Consider the following 12933-nt stretch of genomic DNA (forward strand, 5'->3'; position numbering starts at 1 on the left):
TCTCTCTTTCTTTTCTTTCTCATTTGGGACTAGTGAAGAAAAAGCCCGTTGTATTTTGTTTAGACAGACAGACAGAAAGACAGACAGACAGAAGGAAAGATCAAAATTAAAATTCAAACTTCACAGTAAAAATTTGTTTATGCTTATGTTCTTGTTTTGTTTCTGGTTCCTCTCTTCATAAGACGTTTACAATTACAACATCTTACTGGTGCTTTGATAACTGAGGTCTGGAGCCGGGTGGGTGTGATACAGCTCCACGCCTCCGCCAATCCAACCAAAGATTGCTATGAAATTATTCATGAGCAGCTATTCGACCAATAAGACGCGCGTATGCAAATCTCTTAGGTATAAAGACCATTCAGATGGTTCGTTTCTAGCATAACTGCACTACTGATTCTCTTGGTCGTGCGTGGATTGGGGATAGTGGATCACGAGCGCAATTTATATATAACTGAAAGCGAGTGTAACTGTTAAATAACTGAGCTTTTCACAAACGAGTTTGCTTAGGAACTTCATCTGTTTGGAAAGACAGCGTTAGACCAACAGTTTTTGCCTTTTTAAGCTGGTTGTTCTTTCCATCGCCATGTCCTCCGGTGATGTGTCAGAGCAGTGTCGGCGGTTTTGCGTCTTATCTTGGGAGCAGGTGCAACGTTTGGACTCTATTCTTGGCGAGACGGTTCCAGTTCACGGACGTGGAAACTTCCCGACGCTTTCGGTTCAGCCGCGACAGATTGTTCAGGTTAGTATGAATGTACTGAATACACTTTCAGCACTACAACATTTAGTTATAAACCGTCTTTTATAACATTTGACCCTTTTTTTGTATTTCATAATGATATAGCCTACATATGGCTAGATTGATTTAAAATGCATTCCTTAAAACTATTATTCTTTGTCACTTTTGTAACCACTAGTAAATAATTCAAAAGTGAGCTGCATTTCTTATTCCAGTTTCACTAGTTATTTTTCGTTAGTAATTAGTATTCTAGTAGTGACTAATATCTATTCAGTTGGTTACTTGGACCCTTGCTACTAGTTACTATCCCAGGGTAACAAGTCAATATCATCTATTTGCTTCAGACTATTATGTATTGCAGTCAGCCTGTATTGCAGCCAGTACTTAGTCCAATTTTACTACTAACTTTTCATTTAATAGCATTTATTTCTTACTTTCTTGTGACTGTTAAAATAGTAACTAGTATCTATTACAGATGTCCCTGCACTAAATAAATATATATTATCAAACACTATTGTGCATTTCAGTGTACTGGTACTAGTATTTCTGTTTACTGTGTACTAGTAACATTTAAATCTGATCTATAAAGTAAAAACTATTTCAAACTAGTAGTAACTGAAACTGATACTAGTGTCTTATGCATACCAGTAAACTGGAATAGATACTAATACCTATGGGGACTACAAGTAGGTTACTAGAACCTAATGAAGAGTTACTAGTAAAAAAAAAACTGAAATGCATACTAGTCAGAAGTGAATAAGTAATAGAAGAATCACAGATGCTTACAGAATTCATTGGCAACCAATAGAAAGGATATTAGTAACTATGTACTAGTTACTTGTAGCAAAGGAATACTAGATATGAAAAAGTAAGTAAAAAACATGCTATTCATTATCGGTTTACTAGTAAAAACAGTTCTAATGAGAAAAGTCTTTGGTCAGATGCAAGTGTCTAATTCTAAGGCGTAAATGTTAAAATTATTGCTCAAATTTGATTTAGTTATTCAATTTGTGATTTATTCAAACCTGTCACTGCTTGACCAACTATTGGTGTAATGTCTCAACTCTCCCCAAGCAAAACATTCTTAGCCTTTGGCCCTCCAGCAGATATAGAAAACTGTGCACTTTGCAAATTTAAGAGAGCTGTTAATGACTTGGACGTTCTCACGAAAACTACACTGAGTGTGACTCATTACCGACCTTAATCCCATGCAATGTAACACTGCTTGAGCTAGTCCAGTTATAACCTGCATCAGTGCCCCCTTCTCAATGAAAAGAATTCTTGTTCTCATACACAAGCAGTGTGGGCTTGCATCTACACATGCAAGCAGATATTGATCTTTACTCCAGATCACTTCCTTCAGTACTGCTTCACTCAACAAGAGAAGGTTTGTTTTAAGTGCTTTAGGGAGAATGCTCTTGCATTGCACAGGAAATGTGTTTAAACTTCAGCGTTTCATGTATATGATCCCATATGGCAGCAGTGTGAGGGAAGCTGTCCGTCAGTCATATCTACATCTGTTATCTTTTATTTCAGTGTTCTCAGATGCTGTGAATGCTTTATACAGTGACATGCCTTAGATCCTAAAAATTGGCCTAAGATTGGCCCCTATTGGTTCTAATTAGATGAAGACACAAAGTAACTATGAACTGTGGAATCTGACAGTTTCCCTTCCTTTGATCCAGTTCTGCTGGACAGTAATGAGTGGTTTCATAATTCTCCATCTGCCTGGATTTGAACAGATAGTAATGTCCTGTCAATAAAACCCAACAAGGAAGCCCATTATATTTAATGGAAAACCTGTAAAAACCAACTTTGATGTTTTATTACACAGCCTCCACATGCCATTGCAAAATTGACAAAAGATGGCCGCTCGTTTACTGTTCCTCGTTTTCCTTAACCCTAATGATTTGCCACGGCACCATCTCATTACATGGACTTTGTGGCTGTTTTCATTATCGTCATAACCGTGTCTTGATTGCACATTTGCACCTTGTGCTTTAGGCTGTGAGGCACTGTTAAACTATAAAATGTAGGTTTTGAATGCACTGCGAACCTGACTTGGCATCATCTTAATATCATAATATTCACATGAGTTGAAAGGCGATCCGGTTCAGCCCTCAAGCCTTTGGTGGAAACTGAAGAAACATTGAGTTTCTGTTTGTCAATGGCAATATTTTTTGAAACACCATTGATTGATGTTAATACAGACAATAGTCTTTTATTAAATAAAGTAAATAAACTTTTTGTTTCAATAAATCACACCCTTTATGGATTAATAAATTGCACTGTGCCAAATTGCAGTCTCATTAATCAATGTGCTGCAAACCTGAAACACTGTATAATGTGTTCTCAGCATGTCGCACGTCATGTATAGTTTCACTGCGTTCACTTGGTCAATTGCTGCAGTCTGACCTAATGTGTAAAAATAGAAGGCTAATGATTTGATTGACAGGAGTGAGAGAGGTGATCTGATTGACACTAATCTGACAGAGCTGTGGAAAATGAAGGTTACGTGCATTCAGGACAGAGATAATGAGTTTGATTTAAGCTCATTTTAATCTCTGAATGGTTGCAAAACAATATAAATAGCATACAAATCTGCTTGGCATGCATAAAGTGTGGTCTGTGCCAAAATCCATAATTTTGCCTTTATTGAATAAGACGTTTATGAATGTGTTCCTGATTTCACAATCGAGATTTATGAGCCCTTCATGTGAACGTGAAATCTTACAACTGACTCTATCTATATTCATAAGTGAGGCAGTTTTGTATAAGGCTCTGCCTTCTAGAATGTTGTGCAGCTGTATGGTGCAGCATGTTCCCAAGTGAGTCTCTGGGAATGTATTGCTATCGAAGCACTGCACATTCCATATAAATTGATTAATATCTTTATGATGAGCTTTAGCTCAAGTTTATGCATGAAATATTTACTGGGAACACAATGGAGATGCCCATGGAAAAATTAAAGTAAAATTAAGCTCTTAAACCTAATAGTTAACTTGGTGAGTTTTTTTTTTTTTTTTTTTTTGAAGTGCATACATAATGACTTCCAATTTGCAAATAAAGGCACCGCACAAAAGATTAACACCTTTAAAAAATAGACCAATTACAGTAAATGTGCATGTGGCAGGTTCAAATTCTCTCAGGTGTGGTTATTTTACGTCACAACAGCTTGAATCACAGCAACAGAGACAAATGTTTAAATGACAGTAACTGATAATTGCTGTGAATTGATGTGTTAATGATCATTGGCTATAAACCAACTGTTTTTCTCAGGTGTTGCTCACAGTGTAAGGAAGAATAAATGCCAGAAATCTGTTATGTAAGCTGTTTTGAGTCAACAACAGCTTAATAAAATTATGTGTCTTAGGCTTTTTAGATAATAAGACTATTATCTAATTGCAGAGGTGGCAGAACATATTCTCATATTGTATAGATAAGGAAGTGCTTAGTGTGGTATTATGTTTGCCTGTGTTTGCTTGTTCAAGCAGTGGTTGTATGTTACTGATATTTAATTTATGATTAATACCATAAGCTGGATAACTGCTAACTGGTTTTGTCAGAATAAATTCAAATCAAAGCACTAAAAAATACAATTGATCATTTTAAATACTACAAGTGAATTGAGACATCACAAGATTATAAAGTACAGTATGAAAAATGAATATTAATTGAGTTTTAACAATTCACTTTATGTGAGAGTTGTATGAACGCCAATGTCATCTAAATGTAAAAATGCATCCAATATTGACCAATAAATAAAAAAACTGTAATCTCTGATCCTAAACTATTTCTGCAGGTGGTTCGAGCACGTTTGGAGGAGCGAGGCATCACTGTTCGAGATGTGAGGCTGAACGGCTCGGCTGCCAGTCACGTTCTGCACCAGGACACGGGGCTCGGGTACAAGGACTTGGACCTGATATTTGGCGTTTCACTGTCAGATGACCAGGCCTTCCGTGTGGTTAAGGATGTGGTTCTCGACAGCCTGCTGGACTTCCTACCCGAGGGCGTCAGTAAGCAGAGAATCTCAGCACTTACTCTGAAGGAGGCTTATGTACAGAAGTTGGTGAAGGTTTGCAATGACAGCGACCGCTGGAGCCTCATTTCGCTCTCCAACAATACCGGCAAGAATGTTGAGCTTAAGTTTGTGGACTCTCTCAGGCGCCAATTTGAGTTTAGCGTGGACTCCTTCCAGATAGCCTTGGACTCCCTTCTTCTGTTCGACCGCTGTTCAGAGACACCCATGTCGGAGAGCTTTCACCCGACGGTGTTGGGCGAGAGCATGTACGGGGACTTTGAGGAAGCTCTCGGCCATCTTTGCAACAAGGTCATCGCTACGAGAAACCCTGAGGAAATCCGAGGAGGCGGGCTTTTAAAATACTGCCACCTTTTGGTGCGAGGGTTCCGGCCGACTTCGGAAGCGGAGATGAAATCGCTCCAGCGGTACATGTGCTCTCGGTTCTTCATTGACTTTCCAGACATAGGCGAACAGCAGCGAAAGCTGGAGGCGTACCTGCAGAATCACTTTGCCGGAATGGAGCACAAACGGTACGACTGTCTGGTCACGTTATACCACGTGGTCAATGAGAGTACGGTGTGCTTGATGGGACACGAACGACGACAGACATTAAATCTTATTTCCATGCTCGCACTGAGGGTGCTGGCTGAACAGAACGTCATCCCCACGGTTACCAACGTCACATGCTATTACCAGCCGGCGCCATACGTGCGAGACATCAACTTCAATAACTACTACATCGCTCACGTGCAGCCGCTGGTGCACACCTGCAGTAGTTCCTATCAGACGTGGCTGCCCTGCAACTGACCTCTGATAAAAACCGAGTTCAGCCCTCGTATCATCCCATGTGGTGAAGAAGATATGCAAGCAAGTGAATATATATAAACAGTTTTTATTTTCCAAATGGACGTTTAGGAGGAGCTTTTTCAAAACAATGGCAATTGTTTTTATGCTAAATGTGACATGTATAGAATGACTGTTCACTGCTGTATGTCTGATTTGAGCCGATCCTTACGCATTCTGTTCTGCAGAGAGGATGAAGATCTTTTTCACATGTAGCAGGAAAAAAAAATGTTTTTTCACTTAAACTCATTATAGATTCAGTTAAACTCTCGCAGGTTATGTAAGTGGGCAAAGAAGGCTGCATTTTGGCGTTGTGAAGCTATATATATATTTTTTTTTTTTTGCCAGACTGTGGTTTCAGTCAAACTCTGTTTTGCTTCTTGGTTTTTTAAGGACCAAAGATATTTTATTTTCATTGTTAGAAAAGAATGTTTGCTGTTGTAATTCCAAGTGCCTAAAAACATTGTAAAAAAAAAGTGAGACGTGCTTTCTAAAACCATTTTTCTGTCTCCTTGTTAATTGTAAAACTCTATTTTCAGGGATGGAGGCATGTATTTCCATGTGATTAAAAAAAGCACAAAACCCATCTTCATGTGTTCTAGACCTCTTTTACCTTTTGAAGCTGTTGTGGTCATATTTGTTCATATTCAAGCATGTATTTATTTTCCCTTTGTGTTGGTGTTTTGCAAAATAATTGCAAATGGTAAGGATTTTCTTTATCAATAGAGCATTTATCCTGAGGCATAAGAGGTGAAAGTGGTCAATGGTGAAACTGCAAGTGTAGCAGTGTTGTGGTCTGAATGTGTGCTGACTCTTAATCTGAGGAAATGGATCCATTGCAGTTCCAGGACATGAACCATACGGATCCTTTCTAAAGCACAATGGCCTCTCTTTTAGTTTGACACTAAAGGTAACAGACAAAGGCTGTTTTGTTAACCCACCCATGCTGCCCCTGGAGATAGAATCATATTTCCTTTCATAATGCCATATCCATTTTTGTAAACATCAAGGAGCTGGTATTGTGATGTAAGCTAACAGATCTAGGGTTGTGATGTTAAAAATAATTACTACTGATTAGTGGACTAATATATACTGTAATTTACAATTTTGTTAATTGCTTTATGCCTATACGTTTAAATAGACTTAAATATTTAATTTTAATGTTGTCACTGCAACAGATTCATTCTTTGGTTCAGGTTCATTCATCAGTTTTCTTGTGATGGTAGTGTAATAGTTATTGGTCTAGACTGGTTTCTGTAAGGGGTGATCCATACATTCTCCTTTCACCATTGTGCTCTTGAGCCTTTTTGTGCCATTGTCTTTTGGGAATCAATAAATAAAATAAATCTATTTAGAAACTCTAGAAGAGAATTTCTCTTCCGCACAAACTTTAGGAGTGTATGACAAAATGGATGTTTCACTTTTATTAAGGGCTCCTCTGACTGAACTATGTTCTTGCAATTCTGAGTGAAAAGCATCCTTAAAAATACTATGGCCTGTTTTCTGACAACATGTATTTTTATGAATTGAATAAATTCATAAGATGAATAAATATAAAGTCTTTTACGACAAGCACAATTACTTAATTTATGATTCTGATTTCTATTTCTATTTTATTTTTTACACTTTTTATTCATTTATTTTAGAGATTTATTTGACAATGGAATAAAAAAGTAAACTTCTTAACAATTGTATTATATTACGATGTAAAAGGATATTTTGATGTCTTAAGAACATTGGGATCTTTTTCTAATAACATAAAAGTATGTGTATGTGTATAAATAATGGCAGAATTTACATTTTAGTGAGCTATCCCTTTAAGTGAAGGTGATATTTCATTGCAGTGAGAGAGACATAGGTCAGATTTCCTTTTTATTTTTGGCCCTCGCTATTCAAAAGGCATCAGGGGAGCAACTACTGTCATAAAGCTGAAGTAGAACAACTGGGGAATAATACTCTACTTATTCCCTCATGCTAGGCCTCACATTATAAGAGAGGATATAAATAAACCCGCCTAGTTAAAAGACTAAGGAACCCTAAAGAAAAACACAGCCGTTGGTAAACCATGTGTAATGTCCCGGCCCAGTGTAAACAGAGTCACTGGCAAAACTTACCCTGTCAGACAGTGGCTCGGGATGAGGTAGTGCTGTTTAATTCAGTGGGACTTGAAACACAGACATGCAGGGATATATAAGGACATGCTCGAACATGTTGAGACATGTTTTGTACAAGAAGCAACAAGCTGTGACAATTATTTAGCTTATGATGTCATTTATATCCAGCTATTTTCTGTTATCTACACCTGTTAACAGTTTTTGTTACCCTTTTATGTTAACCTCCAAGTGTCACTGCAGATGAAACCAGTAAGTTAAATTAGAAATGTAAAAGTATAAAATACCATATAAAAGTATAAAGAATCGTGTTCACAAAAGTACATATAACATAAAAGCAGTAACTTAATACATTCAAAATGAGGACAACAGCTCATCTATGAGTACTCTCATGACAATATAATTTTATGGCACAATTGGCAATATAATATGTCATATATGATGTTATTCTGAACAACTGTGGCTACAGTGACACATTGACCCCCAAAAAGTTGGACTCCAAGACCACATTTAAAATTAAAGAACAAAGACACTTTCAAACATTTAATAAAAATCAGCTTGTTTGGAATTAAAGGATACAACAATAAATATATTGGTAAGAAAAAATATTTTTGGTAATAGTTGTGAAAAGTTAACATGATGGATTACACTGTTGTCAAAAAGTTTGGAGACAGTAAGGTTTATTAAAAAAACAAATTAAATTGCATTTTGGCAAGAATGCATTAAATTGATCAAAAGTGACAGTTTCTACAAAAATATTAATCGGCACAAGTGTTTTCAACACTGATAATAATAAAATGTTTATAAGCACCAAATCAGCATATTAGAATGATTTCTTAAAGACCACGTGACACTGGAAACTGGAGTAATTCGCCATCGTGCTTTGTCATCATAGTAATAAATTACATTTATAAACAATATTTGAAAATAGAAAACAAGTTATTTTAAATTGCAATAATATTTCACAATATAACTGTTTTTACTGTATTTTGTCTTGGTGAGCATAAGAGACTACTTTCAAAAACATTAAAAAATCTTACCGACCACAAACTTTAAACAGAAGTGTACACCACTTTCCTACATCCACTAAATATCACTTTGACATGATTTGGCTAAAAGAAATTGTAAAATGCCACTTTGTTTGATATTTTGTGTCTGTGCAACAACACTTAAATGTCCAAAAAGAGTCTAGATACCTTTTGGCTCAACAGTTTATTCTACACAGCAAAATGTGTTTGCCTAAGAGTGTGTGCCTCTTGTAAAAATGAAGAACTTTATTGGAAAATGAATATGATGTTTAATATATTGGTAGGGCTGGGAAATATTTCTCCTCTGTCCATGCCAATAACACCCATGTGTGTGAGTCATACCTGTCTGCCTTGTTTCCCCTGGAACAATGACGCTCCTTGTCTTCATCCTTGAATCACTGAGGGCAGGTCAACCGGACAGCCGGCGCAACGCAGGGCAAGTGCAATATTCCCTGCTGTTCATGGCATTTATAAACCTCACAGTGTGACCTAGGGAAAGAACATAAATTCAATTTGAAATGTAATGAATGTGTTTATTCTATTTGAGTCAGACGTACTCACCCTGGATAATATTCCTGAGCTTGTGCAGTCCTATTGACAGTGATCTCATGCCAACTTTAATTCAGTGAGGAGTTAAATCACAATTACAACTGGTTTTAATGACGTGTTAGTAAAAATGACTGTCTCCATTAATGAGCCATTCAAATTAGAATGTCTGCAACATTCAAAGCAGTGTCTGAGATGATGATTCTGATGTTGTGTGACACACAACTGGCTGAATCAATCTCCATTATGAGGAATTCAAATTATAACCTGTCTAAAACATCTAAAAGCGGTTTCCAATTCATTCTAAATGATCACACACCTTCAACACCAAACTATAAAACAAGCTTTCCCTCAAGCACCATTACTCCATTCAGTATAAATGGAGCATTTTAACATTAAATCTTTGTGTCAAACCTTACACCACTGTTATAAACCGACCATCACTGAAATAGCTATCCAGAAAATTGTTGGAGAAACAGCGGTGAAACCATAAGTTCATGACTGGAATGCATGATATGTGCACTGAAGCCTCAGGGGGTTATCACATATTTCGTCATTTGAATCAGGTCAGAAAAAAGAATGGAAAAATGAACAGGGCGAGCCTCTTTTCAATAGCAAGAAACCAAATAAGTTCCATTCTTGAAGGAATGCTATAAAGCTGTAACTTGAAGATGAACAGACCACAAAAGGTAGGTCACTCATTACAATGCATTGAGGCTATTTTTCCTTACGGTTCTGTGCCTTAAAGTTACAAAGTTATCTCATTTTTTTTATTCTTATTTTAATCTGAGTGCTGTTACAGTCTTACAGATTTTCAAATGCCATGAAATTCTTGTTATTTCTTTTTTGCGTAATAATTATATTTATTTTATTTATTTTTAGTGACATAATTTAAGATAAAAGAGACATTATTTTTTAAATCTTGCAACATTACAATAAAACAGACATGTCTAATATTTAATAATTTTCATATTCATTTAAAATAACTAATAATATATATATATATATATATATATTTATTAATTCATTTGGTAAAAACATATCAAAAGTAAAAAAAAAAAAAAAATTGCTTTCTGAAAAAAAGACTAGCATTCAAATCTGGACAGTCCATTGCTTAATAGTCTTTTTTATAATAATTTAATTTGATGATAACAGGAACATCTTTAATAGTCAGCAGTTAATGATATTTCTAGGCACTTTCTATAACAGTGTGGTCATATTAAATCTCACTATGACCTAAGATATTAAGTAGATGTCATATGTGGGCTGCTTTGATGTCTACAGGAGGTCTGGTCATCTGCATGTGTGTTTGGTCATGTGTGGTCTGTGTAATGAGAGTTAACAGCAAACTGGCGAGGGAGGAAGGATATTGATAGGCTATTTACTCACTTAAATGGTTTTGGTCTGGCATGAGTCGACTCGGGCCATAAAGCACAAGCGGTGAACCCTTTGGCAGAGCTGCCCAACTCTCAAAACTCCCACAGTCAGCACAGCCGCACCAGACGTCTATCTGCTGAGCCTCTGCTATTAAATCAGTGGCATTACTGAACAAAGTGCTGCAAGACATATATAGGCTACACAAGTTTGAACATCTGTTAATGTTTCTGACAGACAATTTTAATTTGTTTAGTTTGTATATCAGTAGCTTTCCTGTGAATTCTAGGCCAACAGCAGTGCCTAGTTAAAATTGGTATTTGAACAGCCTATGTGTGCACTTAGGATGCCTTAGGCCTAAAACATACTTTACCAAAGTATGTGAATTCAGACTATTTTAGTTACACAAGCTCAGTTTTTGTACGTCATTGGGTTCTAAATGTGTCCGACTGCAGATGTCTTCACGCAACGCAATTACGCGCGTTGTCTATCAGCAGTGCCGCCAGGAGCAGCATCCATCATTACCATAAAACACCCCCTTTATTTGATCCCCTCTAGCTCTATTCCAAAACCTGTTCCAAGCCTAGAACAGGTCAACAGGACCTTTAAGGTCATAAACTTAACAATTGGACATATTTAAAGGGATAGTTCTCCCAAAAATGAAAATTCTGTCATTAATTACTCACCCTCATGTCGTTCTAAACTTGAAACACCTCCGTTCATTATCAGAACACGAATTAAGATCACGAATTATGGCCCCGTCACCATAGGTCCATTTTAGAGAGTATCCACTGAACGTAAACAGTGTATGCGGATACGTTTTATATGTTGTTTACGCTTTGATTCGAACGAAAACAATGTATCCACGTGGTGCAGCTGACACAGAACAGCATACAGTATACAGCGTACAAAAAGTATTCTCGTAACTTCGTAAAATTTTGGTTGAACCCCTGATGTCACGTTTAATATTTTACCAATTTTACCGATCTCCTTGCTACGTTTCTGGACCTTGATCGTGGTAATTACACTGATGTCTATGGAGGGTCAGAGAGCTCTCAGAATGCATAAAACATTTGTGTTCTGAAGATGAACAAAGGTCTTATGGGTTTGGAACGTCATGAGGTTGAGTGATTAATGACAGAATTTTCATTTTGGGGTGAACTATCCCTTTAATGTGAGTTCTTGCCTTGGTCTGGCAGAAACAAATCTCAGTACTCAAGGGGGCGACATATCTGGTTAGTCACTATAATGATGTTGACTAAATAGTTGATGTTTAACTTCTTGAACTGTTGCTCTGCCATGATAATATCTGGATAATTGAAAAACACCAGCGAAGACAGTTAATGCTATGTAGTTTGAGGCAACTCGTACCTGCGTTTGCGTTATGAATCCTGAAAGATGGCTGTTCCAAAAGGTAAGCTATTGAGTATGGCAGCATCGCGTTTATAAGCAGCTTTACGAAATGTATTGTTTATTGTTCTGAAATTATGAAATACCAATAAACAATACTTTCATAACATTTGTAAATCTTATTCAATATTAATTTCCATGTATACTAAAACATTTTAATATTTAAAGTTGTAGGCTAGGCTACCTTAACAATAGTTGAAGTATGAATGAACTTGAGCAATATCATTATTTCTAAATCAGAACGAACCTATTAAAATGTAATATCAGTTAATGATTCCTAAAGTAATAATTATGAAATGTTAAGGCCTGTTCACACCAAGAACGATAACTGTAACTACAGCTTAACGTTAGTGTGGATGCTAATATATTTACTGTTATAATTTTCTTTAAATTGAATGGGCCCATGCACCCCAGAATCCTTAGCTACAAGCTCAGATAAAAAAAAATGTCAAAGATGGTTTACGAAGTGAGAGAAATTTATCATTTTTATTCATTAGAAAAGTAATTAATTAAATACTGAAAATGAATTTAAAATGATTAACACTTTTTAATTAAATTAAGTCTTTGCACAAAATTTGTGTGTGCTAAATATGTTTATGCTTATTAGAGTATTCCATTGTTTATTCTGCAACTGAACTCAATTGTGAGTCAAATCTCCCATGTTCTTGACAAAGAGCATTTCATGTATGGCACACAGATTGTTTCTACATATATCCACCTTTTTCTCAAGTAGGGCTTGCTGCAGCCCTCAAGATCCAGGGGGCGTGGTTGCATCCATATCTAGGGGGTGGAGATTGGTAGGTTTAGGGGTGGAGATGGGTGGGTTTAGGGATCAGGGGGTGGAGATGGGTAGGTTTAGGTATA

The 12933-nt window shown here is 36.6% G+C and overlaps 1 protein-coding gene across 1 annotated transcript; it reads left to right on the forward strand.

Moving 5' to 3' along the window:
• Window positions 1-375: 375 nt before the first annotated feature.
• On the forward strand, window positions 376-7182 carry LOC306887522 (terminal nucleotidyltransferase 5A-like). Its single transcript, XM_079445307.1, has 2 exons — window positions 376-739; window positions 4539-7182. Exons 1-2 carry the CDS (start codon window positions 584-586, stop codon window positions 5562-5564), a joined length of 1182 nt encoding a protein of 393 aa, XP_079301433.1. The 5' UTR covers window positions 376-583; the 3' UTR covers window positions 5565-7182.
• The last annotated feature ends 5751 nt before the right edge of the window (window positions 7183-12933 follow it).

The sequence above is a fragment of the Barbus barbus genome, assembly GCF_936440315.1.
Source record: "Barbus barbus genome assembly, chromosome: 21".
Taxonomy (NCBI): Eukaryota; Metazoa; Chordata; class Actinopteri; order Cypriniformes; family Cyprinidae; genus Barbus; species Barbus barbus.

Coding starts and splice junctions, on each gene's coding strand:
- LOC306887522 (XM_079445307.1), top strand. CDS start 584: ATGTCCTCCGGTGATGTGTCAGAGCAGTGTCGGCGGTTTTGCGTCTTA. Junction 740..4,538: donor AGCCGCGACAGATTGTTCAG/GTTAGTATGAAT, acceptor CTATTTCTGCAG/GTGGTTCGAGCACGTTTGGA.